This window comes from Trachemys scripta, chromosome 6, assembly GCF_013100865.1.
Source record: "Trachemys scripta elegans isolate TJP31775 chromosome 6, CAS_Tse_1.0, whole genome shotgun sequence".
Lineage (NCBI taxonomy): Eukaryota > Metazoa > Chordata > Testudines > Emydidae > Trachemys > Trachemys scripta.
The window spans coordinates 91894766-91919516 of NC_048303.1; the positions used below are offsets into that span (position 1 = coordinate 91894766).

Below are 24751 nucleotides of genomic sequence, written 5' to 3' on the forward strand. Positions count from 1 at the left end.
AGGGAGAGCCAGGTTGACCTATTCTGGGGTCTAGTCCTTTTGAATCAACAGATGTCTAATCTGAGTGGGACTGGCTGGACTGAAAATGTTGCTACCTAATTAGGGTGACCAGATGTCCCAATTTTATAGGGACAGTCCTGATTTTTGGGTCTTTTTCTTATATAGGCTCCTGTTACCCCCCACCCCATCCCGATTTTTCACATTTGCTGTCTGGTCACCCGATACCTAATTGAAAGAACAGCTTCAAAGTATGATGGGTCTATTCCCCATGCAAAACAACATAGGGACAGTGTCTTTGAAAGCCAGGTGATCCCACCTCTTGATGTCTTTTTTGAGTTAAAATGTACCTATTAGATAGATCTTGCCTGTTCTTGGCAACTAATCCCACCAATCCAAGTTGAATTGGGCCCCTTTAATGAATGAGTGGATATTAGTGTTGTAAAAATACAACGTCAATTTCAATAGTAACAGTTACAACACGCTGAGTTTAGCCCACTCCAACATACATTAAGAATGATGGTATTAGAGGTGGGCACAGAATAATGGAATGGTTTTCTGTGCCATTCATATTGACAACTGTAGTTGACATGGACACTTTCCTTGCTTGTTGAACCCTTGCTGAATACAAAGATTTTGGGGATTTCTTTTGAATAGTTTTTAGGCTATACTTCTTTTAAAAAATGAGCCAGACTGATTCCAGAGTTATTCTAACCCTCACTTGGAAGTTGCCTTTCTTTCATTTTGCAGCATTTCTCATTCAAGTCCAATCAGCCAGGCCCCACAGCCTTACTTTGCTCTGGAAGATGAATCTAGCCAAGATCCATTAATAAGTGACCCTGACCTCCCTCAGGACTTAAAATAGTAGAAACAGGTCTAAATGAAAATGTAGTATTGATCTCCCTCTTCCATTTCAGGATTGAAATAGTAGTGCAAGCCAGGACACTCATTTTGCTTACAGTGGAAAGAATTGTCTTGGTAGGAATAATGCACATTGATACTCATAATGATACTGGACTGCTGATAAGCAGTTTTTAGATTCATCAGCTTGATTAACATTTATAGGGTTACCATATTTCAGCAAGAAAAAAAGAGGACGGGAGGAGCCCCGCCCTAGCCCCGCCCCCGCCCCCCCCCCTTCCCACCCCCCCCAGAACTCCCAACCCATCTAAACCCCTCTGCTCCCTGTCCCCTGACTGCTCCGATCCATCTCCCCACCCCTGCCACCTGACAGCCCCCCCAGAACTCCCAAACACTCCCCCCCTGCTCCTTGTCCCCTGACTGCCCCCTCCTGGGACCCCTGCTCCTAACTGCCCTCCAGGACCCTACCCCCTACCTGTACCCTGACTGCCCAAAACTTTCTCCACTCCCCCCAAAAAGCCCCCCCCCGTTTCTTGACTGCCACCTCCAGAACCTTCCTGCCCCCTGACCTCCGTACCCTGCTGCTCAGAACAGAGTGTTGGGCTCTGTGCGAGCAGAGCCGGACACGTGGCTGAGCTCCCCAGCACAACAAAACCCGGTCCCTGGCCCTGCACAACAAAACCCGGTCTGGCCCTGCACAGTGCTGCTGGACTGGGCTGCAAGGGAGCTGCCGGCTCAGAATGCAGGGCGGATCCGGCTCCTCTACAGCTGCTCCTGAGTCCAGCCCGGGACTTCCCTGCAGCCCTCCCAGCCGCTCGCTCTGCTCTGCCGGGGGGAAATCCCGGACATTGTGAGTGCTTTACAAATTCCCCCCGACGCTATTTTTAGCACACAAAAGGAGGACATGTCCGGGTAAATCCGGACGAATGGTAACCCTAAACATTTATTAGCTACAGTTCAGTAGTATTTTGTTGGATGACACTTGCCATCTTCAAGTAAGTTACTAGCATACGCTCCCCACTATGGTTTGATCTCTGCTGACAGGGAGCAGTTTGTGTTGTTTATATATGTATCATTAAGGTCTCAGCAGGAAAGCATGATTTTTTTTTCCAAGTCATCTCCCAAAACAGGGAGTTCTTTTTTGTGATTTGCTGAAATTGGGGTTGGGTTCAGCAGAAGGTAGATCATGAAAATTAGCCAAACAAAACAAAAATGATCTAAGGACATACACTGCTGTAGTAGCTGATACCTACTTTAATTAATTATGACCCAGTTATGGAGTCCTTACTCAGGCAAAGCTCCCACTGAGTCCAACAACAAATTCAATGGGAGTACTGCCCGATGGTGGACTTCAGAATTTGGCTCTATTACTGTAGTACTTAGAGACAGCTGTTTCCAAAAATAGGTCTACAACATTTACAGGCTCACCCGTTTGTCCATGTAAATCATCATTTGTACACCTCTACCCCGATATAACGCGGTCCTCGGGAACCAAAAATCCCTTCTGTGTTATAGGTGAAACCCCGTTATATCAGGGCAGTGGCAGCAGGACTCCAACAGTGATTTAAAGAGCCCAGGGCTCCCTGCAGCAGCTGGAGCCCCGGGCCCTTTAAAGCGCTGCCCGAGCCCTGCTGCTGGAGCCCTGGGGTTATATGCGAACCCGGGTTATATCGGGGTAGAGGTGTATATGCAAATACTGTACTGTGGTTGAATTTGCAAATGCCAGTCTGCTTCCCCAAATGGCATTTGTGAATATATTAATGGAGGTCCTCTGAAAATTTGTGCCAGTACAGACAGATACATGGACAACAGAGTGACACTGACTTATTTACAAGTGCCTGTATTATGAGGAAGATAGCTTACCGTGTAGAACCAAAACTTAACTATGGGTGCATTGTAGAACTCATATATCTTTCTTCCGAGAGGGATCAGTCTGTGTCTGCTGTGAACTTCTTCTTCCTCCTTCTTTCTTGATGATTCTCCATTCCCTCGGCCCAACATTGCCTGTAACAAGAAAGGTAGTTATTTCCTTGTGAACTACGAACTACCCCTTAATTGGATCCCACAGGGTGGATTGCTATTTTTGAAAGTGTCAAAAGGAGCCACATTAATTGATTCTCGGATATCTTCATCTTAACATGAGGATCGGGTCAGATGACCCATCCCTGTTGGGCCCATGTAGCTGCAGGATTCGAACTACTTTGTTTGCAAACAATCTCTTTTGGATGGGAAGCTCCAGTTCAGATCATATCAATTGTTCCCTCATAAGCTGAAGGAGCCACACACTTCAGCAGAACTGTCAATACCAGTGTGACTACTGAGCTCCATTCACATGTTGGTTCTGGGACAAGAATAAGATGTGGGAGACATTTCTGCTTTTTGCTATATTGATTTCTCTTCTCCCAACAGTCACTTTCTATTATGTAGCTATGTGCAAAGCAGAGAAGGTTAGAATAGAAGTTGTTATAAGAAAATGATCAGAGAGTTGATACTGGAAGCGAAACGCAGGAAGGAGGAAAGCAGGTGTTGAAGGTTACTGAATTAGAAATAACCAAACTGGCTGTTGTTCATGTTGATTGTTGTATCCTACTTAGGCCACAATCCTGCAGTGATCTCCATATGGATGCAGAGGCCTGCCCTTTGGAGTCCATTGCAGGAATGAGGCTTTAGACTGTAAGCTCCTTGCTATAGGGATTGTATCTTCTTCCAGGGTTATTTTCCAGAATGCTGAACACACTTTAGCTGAGGATCTACCACGTAGTGTAAATTGCCTTAGCTCCATTGACTTCAATGACTTGATTTCATTGGCGCTATTACAATTTACACCAGTGGAGGATCGGCCGCTAGGTATTTTAGAAATAAATACATAAGACATTAATAAATACAATACCAATGGTGACTAAACAACAACAATGGATGTTGTCTACATGTAGAGCTAGTCTGAAATTCATGCTCAACCTTAGAGAGAGAGAGAGAGAATGATTACAATAAATATTACTCACTGAATCTTAAATGATTTTATAACCTCTGACGAATGGCATTGTTTTCCTTAAAGAAATAAGGCCAAAAAAAAAAAAAGAGAGAGAAGTGTCCTTCTGTATTTGTAATACTGACTGTAGAACTGCTCTTTTGTTTTCACTCCTCTCTGAATAGGAGACCCAGGGTAGCTGGAATTTTATGAGAGTTTCCATGCTGTGAGGAAGTTCCCACTCTTAAATTTGTTGTGACAGGCACAGATTTTGATACTTCTCCATATAGTGACACCTGAAAGTCAAGTATTTTGATACCTATTGTCTTACTTAAGTGCGCTGGTGCTGCCCTGATGCTTTCAGTTAATGTTTCTAGAACACTTTCCTTCTGAAGATTTCAAAGCATTTTAAACATGAATTTAATGCAGCCTTGAAACACTCTTGCAAGTATTGCTATTATCCCCATTTTACAAAGGAGGAAACTAAGACACAGAGAGGTCAAGTGACTTGTCTAAAGTCACACAGGATGTCATGGCAGAGGTGTTTTCTCCCAATCCAGCATTTGTACTTTAATAACACGGTCCTTCCTTCCTTCATGTGTCCTGATTCAGCAAGGCATTTAATCATGTACGTAATTAGTTGACTTCAGTGGGATTATTTATGTGCTTAAAGTGCCTTGCTGGAAATGCGATATGGCCCACCACCATAATAGATAAGCAATTCCTAAATATTTAAAAATAAACCTTACAATCTCTTGTTTGTTTATTTGTGTGTGTACGTAGACTATATTGAGGAGAAAGCCAAGTCAAAAAATGAATTTTACCTTCTGCAATGGGAGGTGGTATTTCTGAGGATAATGACATTACAGTTCTGTGCCATTCTTCCTGGTGCTGAAAATTTTGAAGGTACTTTTGGGAAGATGCAGGTAAACTAAGGATGAATCCCCTAAAGTCTTGATATTACATCTGATGTTTGCTGGGGCACTCCTATATTAAATAATCTCTTGATGGCTTTCCTTAATCTATAATATTAATACATAACATTCATGTTCTTACATTCTATCTCCCTGAATAACCAGATTATTATATTGCTGTAACACCTTTGTCCTTTCTAGGGCTGTCAAGCAAGTAAAAAAATTAATCGCAATGAATCGCAGTGTTAAACAATAATAGAATACTATTTATATAAATATTTCTGGATGTTTTCCACATTTTCAAATATATTGATTTCAATTACAACATAGAATATATAATATATAGTGCTCACTTTATATTTATTTTTATTATAAATATTTGCACTGTAAAAATAAAAGAAATAGTATTTTTCAATTCACTTAATACTAGTACTGTAGTACAATCTCTTATCATGAAAGTTGAACTTACAAATGTAGAATTATGTATAAAAAATAACTGCATTCAAAAATAAAACAATGTAAAACTTTAGAGCCTACAAGTCCACTCAGTCCTATTTCTTGCTCAACCAATCGCTCAGACAAACAAGTTTGTTTACATTTGCAGAAGATCATGCTGCCCGCTTATTGTTTACAATGTCACCTGAAAGTGAGAACAGGCATTCACATGGCACTGTTGTAGCCGGCGTTGCAAGATATTTACATGCCAGATGTGCTAAATATTCATATGTCCCTTCATGCTTCAACCACCAGTCCAGAGGACATGCATCCATGCTAATGATGGGTTCTGCTCGATAACGATCCAAAGCAGTGCAGACTAACGCATATCCATTTTCATCATGTGAGTCAGATGCCAACAGCAGACAGTTGATTTTCTTTTTTGGGGGGTTTGGGTTTTGTAGTTTCTGCATCAGAGTGTTGCTCTTTTAAGACTTTCGAAAGCATGCTCTTTCCCACTCCTGATCAGACTTTGGAAGGCACTTCTTAAATCTTGGCTTGAGTGCTGTCGCTTTTTTTAGAAATCTCACATTGGTACCTTCTTTGTATTTTGTCAAATCTGCAGTGAAAAAGTGTTCTTAAAACGAACAACATGCTGGGTCATCATCCCAGACTGCTATAACATGAAATATATGGCAGAATGTGGGTTAAACACAGAGCAGGAGACATACAATTCTCCCCCAAGGAGTTCAGTCACAAATTTAATTAATGCATTATTTTTTTTAAACGAGCGTCATCAGCATGGAAACATGTCCTCTGGAATGGTGGCCAAAGCATGAACGGGCATATGAATGTTTAGCATATTTGGCACATAAATACCTTGCAATGACAGCTACAAAAGTGCAATTTGACCGTCTGTTCTCACTTTCAGGTAACATTGTAAACAAGAAGTGGGCAGCAGTATCTCCCGTAAATATAGACAAACAAGTTTGTTGATATTTTAGCGATTGGCTGAACAAGAAGTAGGACTCAGTGGACTTGTAGGCTCTAAAGTTTTACACTGTTTTGTTTTTGAGTGCAGTTATGTAACAAAAAATATCTACATTTGTAAGTTGTGCTTTCATGATGAAGAGATTGCACTAAAGTACTTGTATGAGGTGAATTCAAAACTGCTATTTCTTTTGTTTATCATTTTTACAGTGCAAATATTTGTAATAAAATAATATAGAGTACTGTATACTTTGTATTCTGTATTGTAATTGAAATCAATATATCTGAACATATGGAAAAACATCCAAAATATTTAATAAATTTCAATTGGTATTCTATTGTTTAACAGTGTGATTAAAACTGTGATTAATCACAATAAATTTTTAAAATTTCCATTAATTTTTTTGAGTGATCACACGAGTTAACTGCGATTAATCGACAATCCTAGTCCTTTCTCTTCCCATACTCTTCAGACTGTTTGACACCCCACATTATTGTGTCATATCTATAATTTAGAATGCAAGTTCTTAAGGGCAGGCACTGTACCTTGCTACATCTTCTGGGAAGCCTTTCCTACATTTTTTGGCCTTATAAAGAATAAATTGTAACAATTCAATCAAAGCATGAACCTATGTATTTATTTCTGTCTGTCTAGATATTTATAGGGTACTTATTGTTAAGGTATCTAAGTTTTTGCTGCCATTTCTAGGGTTTACACTTTATTTGATTCATGTTAGTTTTCTGAGTGTTATTGCTATTTGCCATGTGGTTGCTCAGTTTCGTATTTGACCGAGTACCTGCTAACTGTAAGTCTCTATAGAAAAAGAACAAAGATCTAAGACTCAAGGACAGAGTAGAAGCTGAGTCTTTTCTCCCCCTCTTAAAACTGCAGTCCATCTTAGAAGAGTTATTTATCCATTAGCTCATTGTGTCTATCCCAGACGCTAGGGGCATTACCAAATGCGTTTAAAACAACTGGTATTAAATATTAGCACAGGGCACCCAACTTAGACCCCAAAAATAAGTCACAAGAAGTTTGGGTGAGATATAGTAGCAGAATAAAAGGAGGAAGTGGTTAATGACTAAAGGAAATGGTAGCAGGATTCACTTTAGCTAAGCAGACTGATTCACTCCTTGCAGTCTCTATCTGCAGCACTCAGTGAATGTAATAATACTAATACAGACTGTTAACCCTTCCCATTACAAAAGACAATTTGCTCGAGGGACTCAGAGACAGAGTTATTTCCCAGGTCACAAGAGAGGATGGCTTTCTGCATGTGATTTGAGATGCTCTGAACAATTTCTGCTCTTCCTGCCTGAGAAAATCATTTGTCTGCTTACTTCCCTCTGCCTCCTGAGTGTTTATGGGGAAAACTGATATCTGGTGCTACACAAATCTGCAGTGCCTATCCTGGGGGCTTCTAGCTCTGTTGCCTGCTTGTGCTCAAGAGTTCTGAGGGAGAGGTGAGAAAGGGCTTTGGCAGATTTAACTAAGGCACTGGTCAGTGTTTCAGGGCGGGTGACTGTTCAGCAGATTCCAAACCCTTCACAGTTTTATAAATGTGTGACTCTGAATGGTCCTGTACTCCCACAGCAGTCAACGTTCAGTATCTTGCTGTAGGTTCATTTCTTATTTCACTATTGCTGCTTTATTGCCTAGTTATTCTTGTTTTCTTGTGGATAATGATGCTGAGGTTAAACATGTTACAGTCATTTCAAAATAACCATCTACCACAGAGCCACCCTCCCCCACATTGCAGATGGGGAATAACTTTAAAACTGCTAGGGATTAGGCTTAACCTAATGTCCCAGGATGTTAATTTCATGATGGTATTAACAAATCTGAAAAGCCTTCCCATTAAAAATATTATAGAAAGAGCCTGAGTCAAGGGACAGTTTGCACTGTGCTGTTGCAAGCAATGAATGTGAACAAACATGTGTCTATTTCTGAGGGGAAGTAGAAGATAGGAGAAGCAGTGAGACTACACTGAAACTGTTTGGTAAATGGCATCTCATTTTCTAAAACTTTGCCTGTGGTTTGCCATGAGTCAATCAGAGTAATCCTGACTCGAGGGCAACACGCACAGTGCAGTATATCTGCAGCATCCTCATTACTTGCTTTCCCTTTGGCCTGCAGTTTTATGTTGTGTGCTACATGTACATTATTGAGTTGGACATGGGGATTTTGTGAGCAGGGTTCTGGGATTTTTTTAGGCATGTGGTTTTATTTCATTGTAATTATGTTTAGAGTTGTTCCGGCAACAAGAAACATTTGGGTTGTGCACTTACAAATTAAAAGATGTTTTTTAGTAGTAGCAATATATACTGTGTATTTGTTTTATAACAGGAATTTTGATCCCAACAAATATGAGCTTAGGCTTTTCAGAATTCATCTTTAGGGTATGTCTTCACTACCGCTGGATTGGCGGGTAGTAATCGATCTATCGGGGATCGATTTATCGCATCTCATCTAGACGCGATAAATTGATCCCCGAACGCGCTCCCCGTTGACTCCGGAACTCCACCAGAGCGAGAGATGGTAGCCGCGGCCATCGATCCTGCGCTGTGAGGACCCGAGGTAAATCGATCAAAGATACTTCGACTTCAGCTATGTTATTCATGTAGCTGAAGTTGCGTATCTTAGGCTTGGTCTACACTAAACCCCCAAATCGAACTAAGGTACGCAACTTCAGCTACGTGAATAACGTAGCTGAAGTCGACGTACCTTAGTTCGAACTTACCGCGGTCCAGACCCGGCAGGCAGGCTCCCCCGTCGACTCCACGTACTCCTCGCGGCGAGCAGGATTACCGGAGTCGACGGGGAGCACTTCTGAGTTCGATTTATCGCGTCCAGATTAGACGCGATAAATCGAACCCAGAAGTTCAATTGCCTGCCGCCGAACCAGCGCGTAAGTATAGACAAGCCCTTAGATCGATTCCCCGCTCCAGTGTAGACCAGCCCTTAGTGAAATGCACAAGCTATTTACAAACTTTAGTGTCTACAAACTAGTGAGGAACATAACTCACTGAATATCCATCTACGTGCACGCGTGCGCACACACACACACACAACCATCTCCACAATACAGTGGGAAATGATGGCCATGTGATAACAGTTCTGGGTGGCTATTCCTTGCTAAGGAATGGATGCTTTCATTGTTTCTAGGACAAAAATAGCTAAAAACCCCAGAGATGTAAGCATGTAAAAAACAGCTTTTGCATGTGCTCAATAGTTCCTTTTTCTGAACACTGAGAACACAGTTTTCTAGACACTGATCTATACTAACTGCAGCTCTACGTGCTCAATTCTGCAGCATCTGCTGAACATTGTTGAAAGAAATAAGCAGAGGCAAAGCACTAGTGCTGGGCATATGTCTACACAGCATTTTGGAGCAAGCTCCCCAGCCTTGGTCAACAGATTTATAGATTTTAAGGCCAGAAGGGATCGTTATGATCATCTAGTCTGACCTCCTGTATAACAAAGACCATACATATCATTTTGGGGAAGTTCTTCCTAGAGCAGATCGTATAGAAAAACATGCAATCTTGATTTAAAAAATGGTCACTGATGGGCCAGCAGGGCTTGCACTAGCACTCTAAAAATAACTGTGCAGACAGCACTCTGAAGCTGTGTCTTGGGTAGGAGTTTAGTGGGAGGGGTGAGTTTCAAAGCCCGAGCTCCAGCCCAAGCTGAAACTCCAAAGCTCTGCCTATACAGCTATTTTTAGCACACTAGTGTGATCCCCGCCAGCCCATCTTTTGACTTGGCCTACGAGGTTTGCTCCAAAATGCTGCGTAAGACTTACCCTTAGTGTTTGCTCAGCAGCTGTACAGAGAGGTGTCCACACAGTGTGCAGAAATGTTCTGCAGTTAGGGTGAAATTCATCTCTGTGCAAGGGACCAGCATGGGCTAATGCACTACTTAAGTCCCCAAATTATGGCTTTTACATGAGACATAAGTGGTGCATCCCTTGTGCTGGTTCTCTGCACCGGGACAAATTTCACCCATAGTGCTTAGCAATGTGAGCAAGCTTATATATTCACCCTGAACTGAGTCATTGGGAGTGAGCAGAAGTGTATGAGTGGGGGTGAATTAAGGCCTGGCCAGGGCAAAGGTGTTAAGTTCAGCTCAGTGGCCCCCCCATTAGCATTTGCAGCTGCTCCTTTTGCTTGCCAATAACAGCAGTTTACTCAAGTCAGATTAAGAGTTGCTGACAGCAGGGAAGACAGACACAGAAATATGTCCAGGGGTTGTGGGAAAACAATTTCCCTCACAGACAGCCATTCAGTGTTTCCTGGAACAAAGAGGCAACCATTTTTTTGCCAACCTTTCCTAGACGACTGTGCTCATTTCCCCCAGTTCACTTGGTCTTTAAGAACAAACAGGCAAAACCGCCCTGCTGTCTCACAGCTCTCATCTGTACCACTGCAGCGCTGACCCCACGGAGAAGCTAACTTTCAAAGCTTTGTAGCTTTAGGGTTTCAGTCTGTAATGGTTTCATTTTATTTATTTATTTAATTCCAGAAAGAGCCTGAATCATTTCATATCCAAAAAAACTAACCTACTTGAGATTTTTTTGAAAAGGGGAATGTCCTAAGCCCAAACATGTTTCTTTTATTTGCACTCTTACTACTTGTAGAAGGGGAGACACTTTATTTGATGTGGAAAATTAGAACTAAACAAAGAAAATACTGAATGAATGACTGTGATGTGGTATGTTATTCCCGGAAATAAGATTGTCAGTGGAAGAGTTAGACTCCTGTAGATTTTAGTCTCCTGCCACTCCTCCCCCCATCCAGTAATTCTTCAAATTTAAGTATTAAGGATTAGTGAGTGAAAGTTCCATGCACAAATCCTATGACTTTTTAACCCTTTTTGTGCTGAGGTTGCAATGATGACAGAGGAGCTCTAGCAAATGTGTTCTTGTGGGCATGTTATATCAGGAAATCCTGTTGCCTATCACCAAAGTGTTAATGGGATTTGTGCCTGGCACTCCCATGCACCTGTTAGAAATTTAAAAAGCAAAAATAAAAAACAAGTAATTTACAATGTATAAAGTCAGCATTCTAGTGACATGTACTATGGATGATAACTTAGGGCTTGTCTATTGGATAGGGTAATGGACACTGAGGGTGTGATTTTTTTAGGCACAGTAACATGTTGCACATTAATTGATCTGTGTGGACCCTACTGGTGCATACTAAAGGTTCCCTAATGAAATACTGATTCAAATGACACTACATTAAAGCACACTAGGGAACCTTTAGTGCGCACCAGCAGGGTGCACTTTAGAAATCACACTCCTGCATTGTGCACTGCAACACCATATAGACAAGCCTTCAATTCCCCTTTCCTGATATAACTGTCCCTCTGGGTACTACCAAACAAAAAACTGTTAAAAAGCAGTATCAACACATACAAACATGCTGAGTCATACACACTGGCTTTATTTCCTTGCTTTTGCACCTTGTGTGCTCCTTTACTCCTGTGCAGAACGAGTGCAGATTGGGTGGAAAATGCTATCAGATCAGAATGGGAGCGATTTACACCCACTTTGCATAAGTGTAAGCCAAGGCGGTAACACAATCCTTTTCGTGCACCACAGGGTGGTGGTAAAATCCCCCCGTCCTCTGAGGCAGCACAGAAAACATAGAACACACCCTATTCTATAATAATCAATTCACAGAGTTGTACTACTAGCCATTTAAAAAAAGGAGGGCAACTTTATGTTCAAGATACATTTATGAAGAATTAATAGACATTATAAGCACTCTATAGACCTGAGTAGTGTGTGTTGTGGACAGTGATAAGACCATAGATGGTGTTTTAGATGGTTACGAGTTATGGTTATAAGCAACTTGTTGGACTCTATAACAATTGATTAACCGTTTATGAAAACATCTATTAATAATTTATTAACTCTCATAGACTGTTTAAAATGTACCCTAAATATCAAGTGTGACCAAAAAAAGGTCTTCATGAAAGAGCTTTTTGAGTAATCCTTCTGGGGTCCTCCTGTCCCAAGGGTGAAGCAGTTCAGATAAAATAAGAACCAATGCATAACTTTCATCCAAAATTTAAACCAAACTATTTTTCATAATTAGAAAAACGTCACTTGTTGTCAAGCCTGGGAAAGGACTAAATATAGCAGCCTCCTGACATGGATGCCGTCTTTCTTCTGAAACTATCCAGAAAGGTCCCAGTTTCTGCAAATCTCCTACATCTCCACTCTGGGGCCCAGCAGCTTGCCTGCTGTTGATTGATGCAAAATTATTTAATTGGGTGTTCTATAGCTCACAACTCAAGGACATATAACAAACATTTGAATCCAGCAGCAGAGGGCCCAAGACCATATTACAAGAGCTGCTGGACTCCATGTGATCAGCTGGGTCCCCCTGCTCCTGCTTTTTGTAGAGAAGGTTGTAGTCATTCTCCCTGAATTGGGATATCAGTGGTGTGTGTGCTGCATATCAGGGAGTAGGGGGGCAGGGTCAAAGGAGAAAGCCATAGGACTGTCAGAAGGCTGAGAGGAAGGAAAGCTTAAATCCTAAGTCCTGCAGACAAGAATATATCATTCAGCGTATAGTGCTTTTTTAGTGGGAATCAGAAGGTTTTTGAAGGGAAATGTAGTATTGGAGACAAGAAACAGAGAGCCAGAATGTTCACAGAGAGATCATGGTATTTACCTCATCGCCATATTTTTACCCAATGCCATAAACACGGCACTGTGTGAAGCGCTTATTGGATTTGAATAAGCACTTCATGAATTGAGCAGAAGCCAGCAATAATTAATTGTAATTAATAGCTAATGAGTGGAAAACAACCCATCCAATGCTATGCTGGCATCTGGTCTTTTCCAATGGCCAGGTTCTTGCCTGCAAATAGGTCCTGTAGGCAGGTCTTGTGGACCGGTTCTTCTGCTTGCCTGCATATTGGGTCCTGTAGGCAGGTCCTTCTGCCTGCCTGCAGACGGGTTCCTGGGGGCAGCGCCTGCTGTTTGCCTGTGGGAAATAGGCTGTTTTTTAAAAAAATTAACCAGAAAGAACCCTTTTCTTTTTTACTGATGTGTTTCAGTTGCATCTTGGCCCTGGAGGACTAGGGTGGATTTAAAGCCCTTCAAAGCTCTTTGATGATGGGATTTGCAATTTCCCCACTATCATGGCCAAATAAAAAATGCCCATGAAGCTTGATACAAACAAGGAACTGTGGAGATTTGTCTAATCATCGGAATTTCAATGGTTTGAGTCTTTTTGTGGTATAATTATTCATTCAGGGTTACACTGTGCAATTCTAACATTTTAAATGAAGCCAATAAAATATTCATCATAAAAAAAAGAACACAATGAAATGTAACCCCCCCCCCCCACCAAACTCCTGTTATTATCCAGGGCTAGATTGTGCAATCCTTTCTAAGTATTTCCACATGTGTACTAGTAAATAATCACCAGTGTGAGAAAGGGTTGAGTGAGGGAACTCAAAGAGGTGAAATTCTGATTAGACAGATTTCCATATCTTAGCAGTAGACATACCAATACACTAATTTCTGCTTAATGAGAAGAGATAAAAGGAAAAAACCTGCAGTCTCCATCCAAGCTTTGGGAACTCCCATTCTCCCTGCCTTCTGAACACACGAAAGACTAGTGCTCAGTCTCATCCAGGCCACTCATCCTAACATTCTTGGGTGTGTTCTGAATCCTGCAAGACTGTTACATTTAGTTCAGACAATGCCACGTTGCTGTTGGTCAATACATGACGTCACATCACAACGTGATGAGGCAGTATTGTCATGCACTGAGGCAACATCAGGACTCAAAGAGGCAAATTTGGTGATTCAGTATTGCAACGTAAGTATTGAGTCCCGCCAAGGAAAGAGGATTGTTGGAGGCATTTATCCACTAAACTTGGACATTCTAGTCTGCAGTCCCTGTAGAGGTCGGAATAGTAAATTGACAGAACTTAGGCTGGCTTTTGTATTATTTGCTCTTACTGTGAGTTCCATGTCCTCCTCTTCCTTTTCCTTTACTGGTTTTTCTGGTTCCTCTGGCTCCTTCTCTTGTAGATGGATCTCATGGGCCTGAGACATGTAAGGCATGTCATCTTTGTTCTTGAACTCCAAGCTGAGAATTGAAGGAGGAAGTAGAATTCCTAGAATTACCTAAAGCAATAATAATGATAATAATAATAATCATCTCAATTAACAGGTTATGATTATGGTGGTAGCTTAGTATCAAATGAAACAAGCCCCTTGGGGAATCTGGGAATCAAACATTCCAGTGTGTAAGTTTCAATGGCACCTGGAAATCTGTCATTTGAGATTTTGTTTACAGAGGACTGTGGGGAAACTAAGCATAGCATGCCTTGCAATGTTAATAGAAGTTATATGGCTAACTCATTGTGCTGAATAATTTATTTATCCCTAAATTGCTCATCTCATACATATTGTTACAAGCTAGAACACTACAAAATATTACCATACTAGGTAGTAGGCGGAACCACAAAAGCATTGAACCTTGAACCTGAAAAGTCTTGCACATTAGAGTGTTCCAGTGTTAATGTGAGACACAAGAAATATTAGGCAATAGACATAGTCCTCTGCAGTAAGTGTTAGCCGTGTCTACAATACAGAACCTGTGCTGGCATAGCTATGCTGGTAGAGCCCACTAGTGGAGACACAGCATAAACCAACAGAAGGAGTTTAGCCAGGATGGTAATACTGCCTCCCCAAAAGACATTAGCTATGCCAACGAAAGCACTCTTCTGTTGGCATAGTTACATCTACACTAGAGAGGTTGTTGACTTAGCTATGTTGGGTAGGGGTGTGATATTTTTGACACAGCTAGGTCAACTAAACTTAGTAGAGTAGATCAGGGCTTAGTAAGTTCCCTGTGGTCCCTTACTTGCAAGTACATAGGGTAGAATAGGTCAGGACAATGGCATGAGTGAGTCTGAGGAGACGGACTTAAAAGTATGCAACTTATGTGCTTAGGTATTCACTCCTGTAACTTGGCAGCCATGCAGCACTGCTCCCGTCAATGTGAGCTCAAATTCTCCTGTATTCGCTGTCTTGTGCTGCACGTCCATTTTACCTTCTTCTTATACATGCAACACACTACACCTGGGTTGTGCGGGATCAAGCCCATCATGGTTTAGGCCCATTTGTAATCACATACACACACACCAAAGCTTGATTTTTGCCAGCATTTCATGGAAAAATCATTTTATACATATCTCCAATGAATTTATCTCCAGTAATGCCAATGAAATTATTTAGTAGGCCTGTTGGCATATGTGGAGAGAGTATATTTCCATCCCATGAGGGAGAACATTCCTGCTTTGTCTACTGGTGCCTATAGTGCATTGCAGAGGTCATTCCAGGTCTCTGGACTGGAGCTGCACTGCTTTTAAAGTACACCCCCGCCCCCCAACGCTGCCATATAACCCATTAAGGTGCATGAAAAAGTCTATGCTGTTCTCTCTTTTGCCTAAAGAGAGTTGCTTCAGGGAGGGAGAGTTAAAGGATAAAGGTTTATGGAATAAAGCAGAATAAATAGAGTGAACAATAAACTGAGTGTGGACATTTGGGAGGAGCTGCTGTTGGAACAAACCAAAAGGAAAATGGAATTTATCACCCTGAGGTACTTATCATGCAAAGGATAGGGCCAGGGGTCTGCTGTGTGGCGGAAGAGATACATACTGTAAAGGACAAGGCATAGAAGGGGAAATGGATAGATACACTACACTACAGTAAGCAAGATCTACTGAGTAATGAACAACTGGAACATTTCAAAAGCAGTGATGAGCTCCCAAAATCCTAATAACCGGTTCCCTACCGGGTCCTCGGTGGTGGGGGAGACACTTTACTCGCTCTGGATTTTCGGCGGCGGGTCCTTCACCTGGAGCGAGTGAAGACCTTCCCCCCCCTCCCCGCCGCCGAAGTGCCGCCGGAGACCCAGTAGGGAACCGTGCGGTGAGTACAAGCCCCACGTGCCTGTCTCTCCACCCCCCACATTCGACCCCAACCCACTTCCTGCCCCAGACTGCCCCCCTCAGAACCCGCAACCCATCAACCTCCCCGCACCTTGTCCCCTGACAACCCCCTCCCGAGACCACCCCACCCTAACTGCCCCCCCAGAACCCCACCCCCTACCCAACTCGCCCCACGCCCTGTCCCCTGACTGCCCCAACCCCATCCACCATCACCCCGAAAGACCCCCGGAACGCCCACGCCTACCCGACCCCCGGTTCCCCGTCCCTTGACCACCTCCCCAGAACCTCCGCCTCCTCCAACCACTCCCTGCCCCTTATCCAACCCCTCATCCCAGCCCCAGCCCCCTTATCATGCTGCTCAAAGTGGCAGGAGCTGCCGAGCTGCCCAGAGTGCTGCCGCCGGTGGTGTGGCGTGCTGGGGCTCTGCGAGGGGGGGAGGAGTGGGGGAGCCTCCCCATCTGGGAGCTCAGGCGGGCCAGACAGCATGGTCCTGCGGGCTGGATGTGGCCCACGGACTGGAGTTTGCCCACCCGCCAGCCCCTTTACAACCGGTTCTACACCGGCTTCTAAATTTAACAACCGGTTCTTTGCAAACCGGTGCGAACCGGCTCCAGCTCACTACTGCTCAAAAGTCAGGTTTGCAAGATGGTCAGGCCCCCCAGGGAAAGCAAGGGGATCAGGGCACAGATGGATTCAGAAAACATATGGCTAAGAGGGAGGACTTTCCAAAATGTAAGAACATGTCCTAGTTTTAGGAAGAAAGGTACTCATGCAGAGCTCTGACACAAGTGAGATAAGAATCTTATTAGCCACTGACACTCATTTGTTACTGATAGTGCATTAGTTCCAGTGTGATAATGATATCTTTATATCTCTGCTGTTCATAATTATTTTCTCAGATACATGCTTTTGCAGCATAGTAGAACAACCAGAGCAAGTATCGATTTTCACATGTAAACCTGATACAGGCGAGGGAATGCCCCGGTCAGGGAATATCACCACAAAACATAATTAAAAACGGCAATTCTTGGTCTGACTAGTGAATACTGTGGTGAAGGTGAATGCACCACAGCTCAGTTCCTCTTGGACAGAAATGCCTGTCAGAAAACCCCTCTCACTGGCTGTTTTACCAGAGAAATTAAGTATTAAATGGGCATGATTGAATTATCTTCCACATCTCTTAGGGGTGGTCGGTCCAGGTTAGGTAGGAGGCAGCTTGACATGGGACTGCAGGGGTATTTGCACTGCTGCTGCATTTGCTTGTTCTGAGGATCATTCTCCAGGGTTGCCAATTCAGCACCTTTCACTAGTAGTAAATTCACTCACACACCCTTTTAATTTATTAATTGATTTTTTTTTAAAAAATACGGCCAAACCCTGAAGTCTTCAGTTAGGGAGACATCCTGCAGTCCTTGCTCAGTCTTTATGACAGTAACTGTCCTACTGATCTTGGAGAGTTTTGACCAAGGACAGAGTAAGGCACTCAGGATTTGGGCTAGCAGGGATGAGCACTGTGTCATGTCACTATAAACAACACAGGACCATGCAACACAGGACCAACCAGTTTATTAGTACATCTAGTTGTTGCTGATTTGGTGTCAGCCCCCTTGCCATCCCTTAGAGCTCTTGCTCTTAATTGATACTAAGGCAGTGCTGACCTTTAGACCTGAATTTTTGCGCATCCGGAGCCGGCCCATCCACATGTCTGTGAGCAGCATTTGGCTGCAAGTGTGAGCAATGAAATCTCTGTGCTTGGCTGCCACCGCAAGCTGCAGGCACGTGGCGTTACTCCAGTTCTTCAGCTCGTAGGTCAGCAGTTTCATTGCCAGCTGCTCATCCTGCTTGTACGATTGGTCCAACAGCTCCACCGCCAGCTGGCCGAAATCCCTGCAACAGAGGACATTCTCATTAGCCAGCACAGTCTGGTTTGCGGAAAGTACACTGTTAATGACAGCTCCATGAAATGCAGTCGCGGTGCTGGCTATACATGGAGGCCCACGTTTTCAAACCTGAGTGCCTAAAGTTAGGCACTTTAATAAATGTCCTGATTTAGAATACTGAGTACCCACCGCTCCCAGACATCTGCTCCCACCTGTCTGCCTGCTGTTCTCTCCTTGAAGCCCACTGTCTATCTGCAGTTAGGCAATCCAGGTCCCCATTGCTTGTTCATGATCTCATGGTCAGGTACCCTTGAAGGGGAGGCTTTATTAACCAGTGTCCAAAAATTGTTCAAATTCCTGTTGGTCTTTGATTCATGGATTTTAAGGCCAGAAGGGATTATGATGATGATCTAGTCTGATCTCCTGATTAGTTACTTCCTGCACCTGGATACTACTTCAGCAGATTTTGAACTGTATTTCATTGGGATGGGAAAAGTGACTCAACAGAATCACATTCAGGCTCTGGTGGCCTCAAGATGGAGGAAAGCATATAGTCAGTATAGAGGCTTCATTCACCTTTTTGGCTCCTGTTCTATCCATTTCAGAAGTTGCACTGTTAGCACAGTTTTTAGAAGGGCTCTGTTAGCACAGGTGTGCCCTAAAAGTCACTCCTTTGGCTTCGAGGGGCCTGCATTTTCCCTACATCTTTAGCAGTTAAAGCAAACCACTCCTAAGCTGATTACTGGCAGTTTCAGCAGCCTCTCTTTGCTACTCCCCAGAAAGTATGCATGAAAGGAAATCAACCTGGAGTTGTGGTTCAGCTCCTGGGATATGTCATCCACCATGTCATTTTCTGATGCCTCGTGGGCCATGGCTTTGCAGAGTTTACAGGCCACCAGAGCTTTAGCCATAGCCTCCTCCCCATGCTGCCAGAAAAAGAGGGCCATCTTCTGACGCTTCATCAGCACAGCCCACACCATCAGCTCATGGAAGGGGAAAGGGAAATGGTTAATCTCAGGATCATCCAAATCAATATCCACTTCTTCTTCTCGTTTCTTTGTGGTCTTCCTTCCTCTTCGCAAAGGGACGTCATCCTGTCAAACAAGGAGAAAGTGTGGTTCTAGGGAATGATGTGAATCAGTTTACATTGGGTATAGGAGACACGACATGAGGAAGCTGACTCCCTCACCACAGGCACACTCATGTTCATGTAACTTACTTTCTTTTAATTGCTGATTAGACTGACTAATTATTCACTATGACCAGCCCACATTCTGAGTTTCTAGGAGGAGAATTTCTGCTGCTTCCCACTACTCCTCCCTACACAAATTTACATAACTAATTTCACATTCACTGAAAAAAATAATTCACAGAATAAATGTGATGCATATGAAATAATGATTCAACACTCCCAGCTCCTGCCTAGTGGGAAATGGGAGACTGGGAACGTCAATCTAACCTGGCCCTTCCCTGTGGTAGTGCAGAGCACTATCAGAACATGCCCAGGTCACTCCTGGGAAAGCCACCCTTACGTTAAAGCTTTTGGTTTCTCCATTTACTTCTGAGTTTTTAATCTCATTGAGGTGGATATATTCACCTCTTTTCACTCTAACTGCATTAGAGAGAACAATGAGGGAGACGCTGGAGGATGCTTCATCAAAAGATGGTAGCATGGTATTGTTTTGTCCTTTCCCCACTTCTGTCTCATTCTTAGTGATCTCCCCTCCTGATCTTATCAGTGGGGTAACCTATCTCTCCTCACATACTATCCCACTCCCTCAATTCTGTGTCCTTTCTTTTCTCCTTTCCCCCTCCAATTCCATGTTATTTCTTCTTGCTTGCCTGTCCTGTTTATTTCCATCCTCTCATCTTGTCCTATAACTTTCCTTTGTCCTTCTGTTCCCAGACTGCGTGCGCTGAACTTAGCTCCTTGTGTGAGCAGCAAAGTAAAACTTATCATACAAAATCTCAGCTCTCTGAAGTGCCAATGTACAGCATTACAGAGGCTGAAGGATGTCGGGTTATTGAAGATTGACACTGCACTACACTAATGCCCTCCATTCTATCTCAGCTCAAGTTCCCAAGATATTTTACTTCTGAAAATCTTTATTTTAATATTGTTTACAATTAAATATAGTTAAAAAGTGGTCATAAAAGTGACAATTATAAACCAATGATATTTACAAAATAATTAAGGCTGGGATTTGTGAAAGTGGTCCCATTGATGGCATTGGGAGTACAGACAGGACAAAGTGGAGGGTTTTTGAGAATCCCAGCCTAAATAGCATGTAAAATAATTTTACAAAACTATACTCAGTGCTTCACATTTTCCATAATTAGGTTGCCATGAAAATTGCTACAGAATCCAACCACTTGACACAGAATTATGCCCCAGAATTGAAGTTTTCATTAAAAGAGAGAGGCGTCTGTCCCATATAGTTGTAAAGAAAACCTTCAATATCTGAGAAAAACATGAAACAGTGCAGTAATGGTTTGCTGAGTCTGCAAACAGACAGCCTGAAACAACTATTCTGAGAAGTGCAAACCACTCACATTCAACTAAGTATGGTGCTCACACTGAAACTTAAAAACAAGAATCTAATTGCTAACAAATGCCCTGATGGGCCTGGGCTGGATTCTGGTGCCCTCACTCACATTAAGTAGTACCTTCTCCCTCATGTAGTTCCACTGAAGTAAACAGGACTATTTGTGGAGCAAGGTACTACTCAATATGAATAACAGTATGTGCATCTGACCCTATTTTAGAAGAAACATTCATGTAATGTGGTTATCTATCCATTGCTGTCGGATGTGGTAGCAGGTATTTGGCTGAGGACAGCAAGGCATCTAGTTGCTATGTATAGATTCTGGAGTGGCAAAGTAGGATTTTGTTCTTCCCTGCACCCCGAACAATTGCCTCTAACCTTTTCTACAAAGGGAAAAGAAAAAGTCAAAAGCCTCAGCCACGTCAATGGGAATTGGGCATCACATCCTATATTTGTTTGACCTCTCTGACAGCTTTCTATTTTTATAGTTGTTGGATTGGGATACTGGTTTCAAATAGACTGTACTATTTAAAACAATATGTACCGATTTCACCAACAGAGACCTGGAGATAACAGGATTTACTTCCTCCACTTTTTTTTTAGTTTGTCTATGGGGAAGCATACTGAGAAACTGATTTTCTATTTGCATTTATATAAACAATTTACTTTGGTGGAAAGTACAGCCTTGTGTGTGATTAACTTCTCATTCTAAATCTGTGGAACTTTTAAAATATATTAATTACGAGAAGTCTCAGATAGTATATTGCCAATGAATTTGTTTGGTGAGAAAGCGAAGTGAATTTAACATTAAGATTTATTACATGTCACCTACCTCCATTCCCAGAAGTTTCAGGGCTTTTGGCTGTACAAAAAAAGAGTTTAATAAACCATTATATAACCTATCCATACCAACAACATTTTAAACAAAATTATATAATCCTAGTTGTCCCCTCTTCCCCAAGATTCCTGGCATAAGTTTGGCCCCTACCATAAGTTACAGCTGCTCTAATTTGTGCTGGATGGCAACAGACACTAAGGCGCCATTCCATCCATTGAGGATCCCGGGAGTTCATTAGCATTCTGGACATGTACCCTTCACCTGACAACCCCACTAACAAGAAGCTGAAAAAGAGGGGGCACTCTGCTGGCTCTGCATCTCTCTCAGGGATTCTCCCATCTCCTCACAGAGCAGATATAGGGCCCTTTTTCCCCACTGCTTCAGCAATTCAAAGGGATCAAGGATCTGGCCCAAGGTTTACAAGGCCTTAATTTATACAGTTTTTCCACTGAGTGGCTGAGGGAAGGGAGCATTTCTCTGCAGAGAAAAGAGTGCATTTTGCTACTTCTAAAAATGAAATGACAGAAAAGCCATCCCCAGGGTGGAATTGGCAAAAAAAAACCAAACAAACCCAGCAGGTCTCCAGTTTTCCTTTGGATGTAAACATTTCATAACAGCTGTTGTACTATCAGGACCAATGTCTGCTAGGATGAGATCATCAGAATCATATTCATATATGTCTCTAAAAAGTGAACCCATATGTGAAATATCTGTGTTGGCTAGAGAGTAAGCTAAGAGAAGTTGTTATAACTAGAAGTTTCATGGAAGACAACCAAATTCTGCTTTCAGTTCCACTGCTGTGAATCTGGAGAGACTTCATTAAAGACAAGAATGAACATCACTTTGTTTTATAAAGACTGACAAATTACTCCAGATTCACAGCAGTATAACATCAAAAAATACAAAACTGTGCGTTGAACCTGCACCCTTTGCACTCAAGGAATGCAGGATCAAGCCCATTTAGAGTTATGATTTTTCCTGCTCTGAAATCTCCATGCCACTTACAAAGGTTTCAGCACATACCAGGGAAATTCAATTTTTTTTCCAGTCTAACTGCAGTATACTACCTATTACAGGGGCTGATCCAAAGCCCATGAAAGTCAATGGAAAGACACTCATTGCCTTCATAAGGCTTTGTATCAGAACCATTTACAGATTCATATTCATAGATTTTAGGGTCAGAACGGACCATGATGATCATTTAGTCTGACCTCCTGAATAACACAGGCCAAAGAACCTCACCTAATAATTTCTGCAGCAAGCCTATAAAATAGCTTGTGTCAGGAGCTGACTTTCACTAGGTCGCAGTGAGGCAGCTGTTCTGCTATGCACAAAACCCTGATCATAATGAACTGCTAATCAGTAGAGAGAATTGTTGCTTTTAAAAAATCTAGAACCCAGTAACAATCTTTATCCTAGACTCAGGGCAACAGCAGCTGGATCCTAGCAGCAAATGACATGCATATATTGATTCTTCCTCTTATAACTTCTATCATGGGAAGAAAACTACCAAAATTCAGCCCCTTACTGAATTGACTCCCAGCACCTTTTTGTTATTACCACATCAGACAGGCCCGTCGACAGGGGGAAGCAAAGGGGGCAATTGCCCAGGGGCCCGGGTGATTTAAAAGGGCCCAGGGGCCCCTGGCCGCCGCTAGCAGCGCAGTGGGGTTAAGGCGGGCTTCCTGCTCGCCCTTGCTCTGCGCCGCTCCCAGAAGTGGCCGACACGTCCCTGCAGCCCCTGGGTTGAGAGTTTCCGCACGCTGCCCCCATCCCGAGCGCTGACTCCGCAGCTCCCATTAGCTGGGAACTGCGGACAATGGGAGCTATGGGGGCGGTGCCTGTGGGCAGTGGTGCGTGGAGACCCTCTGGGCCCCCCACCTAGAAGTCGCAGCCAGAGGGATGTGCCGGTTGGTTTGGGGAGCTGCCAGAGGTAAGCACCGACCCCCTGACCTCCTCCTGCACCCTGACTCTCTGCCCCAGCAGAGTCCACACCCCCTCCCACACCCAAACTCCCTCCCAGAGCCTGCACTCCACACCCCTCCTGCACCCATTCTCCCTCCCAGAGCCCGACCCCTCACTCCCTCCCGCACCCAAACTTCCTTCCAAAGCCTGTACCCCACACCACCTCCCGCACCCAAACTTCCTTCCAGAGCCTGCACCCCGCATCCCTTCCAACAACCAAACTTCCTTCCAAAGCCTGCACCCCTCACCCAAACTCCCTCCCAGAGCCCGTACGCCTCCCGCACCCAAACCCCCTCCCAGAGCCCAACCCCGCACCCCTCCTGCACCGAAAATGTCAGGCGGACCGTGTCTGTGCGGGCGCAGCTTGTGTGTGCGTGGGGGCCCATTGCCTGTTCTGTCCTGGGGCCCGGAATTGCTGTTGGCGGACCTGACATCAGAATCGCAATACTACTGGTAAAGAAATACAACTCCTTACCCTCTTGGGTCCAAACAAATTGTGGTAGAGGGTTCTGAACCGTTTTCGGGTGTAGTTGCAGCGATAAGCTCCTCCCATCAGGTACTCAATTACCAGGCCAATATCAATCAGACTTATCCTGTAATCCGGAGGTAGGTTACCCTATCAAATTAAAGAAAAAGGAAAAGAAACAAAGAGACAAAGCTGATTGGTACAGATACCATTCAATGTTTCCTCTAACTATATTAGAGTAAAACAAATACAATTAGTTAAGAAACATAGGAATGTATTATGCTGGTTAATTAATTCACCTTAAAATAGATCCAACCGAAACCTGGATATTCTCGCTTGGAAAGAAGACATAAGTAAATAAGAATGTGCAGTAATCCTCGGTAGTAACAGAAGATAATAATGTCAGAAAACAGTACTCAATTTCTTCTGCTGGGGGAAACAAGAAACACCACTGCAGAATAAAAAGCGTGAGGACAGAGCATTTCCCTAAAGGTCAAGCACACTTGCTGAACTCTAGTCCCTCTGTGAGGTACGTTTTCCACACAATCTGCTCACAGCATCTCTTCGGCTGAATATGTTTGCACTGGCAGCCATTTGGGCTGCCTTCTCTGTCAGTCCATTGTGAAGGAAGCTCTATCATTTGCAAACAGAGGCTTTGCAGCTCCTTAGTTGTGATCTCTATTTCCTAAAAGCATATTTCTTCCCTACATTGCATTATTTAATAGTTAGCACTCATCAAATAAAAGGAAGGGGGGAAGAAGTTTCATTAGCAAGGTATGTCCACTTAAATGTGGACTTAAATCTCTTTTGCTTGAAATGAGTCTTTTAAAAAACTTGTTAGAGTCAAGGAGATATGTCATCATCTGCTTTGTATAAAACATTAAACTGGCTCATAAAGTGCCT

The 24751-nt window shown here is 43.1% G+C and overlaps 1 protein-coding gene across 4 annotated transcripts in view; it reads right to left on the bottom strand.

The window, feature by feature from the left end:
• TRPM3 (transient receptor potential cation channel subfamily M member 3) overlaps positions 1–24751 on the bottom strand; it is a 395690-nt gene that overhangs the window by 38225 nt on the left and 332714 nt on the right. For 2 of the 4 annotated variants that reach the window (XM_034773282.1, XM_034773281.1), the window contains exons 13-19: positions 23858–23998; positions 21412–21441; positions 18838–19127; positions 17812–18040; positions 14154–14321; positions 13042–13167; positions 2722–2862 (exon numbers count right to left, since the gene is read on the bottom strand). In XM_034773282.1, coding sequence (XP_034629173.1) covers positions 2722–2862; positions 13042–13167; positions 14154–14321; positions 17812–18040; positions 18838–19127; positions 21412–21441; positions 23858–23998 — 1125 coding nt within the window. The remainder of the gene's footprint in view (positions 1–2721; positions 2863–13041; positions 13168–14153; positions 14322–17811; positions 18041–18837; positions 19128–21411; positions 21442–23857; positions 23999–24751) is intronic. The other 2 variants (XM_034773284.1, XM_034773283.1) reach the window with 1 other exon arrangement.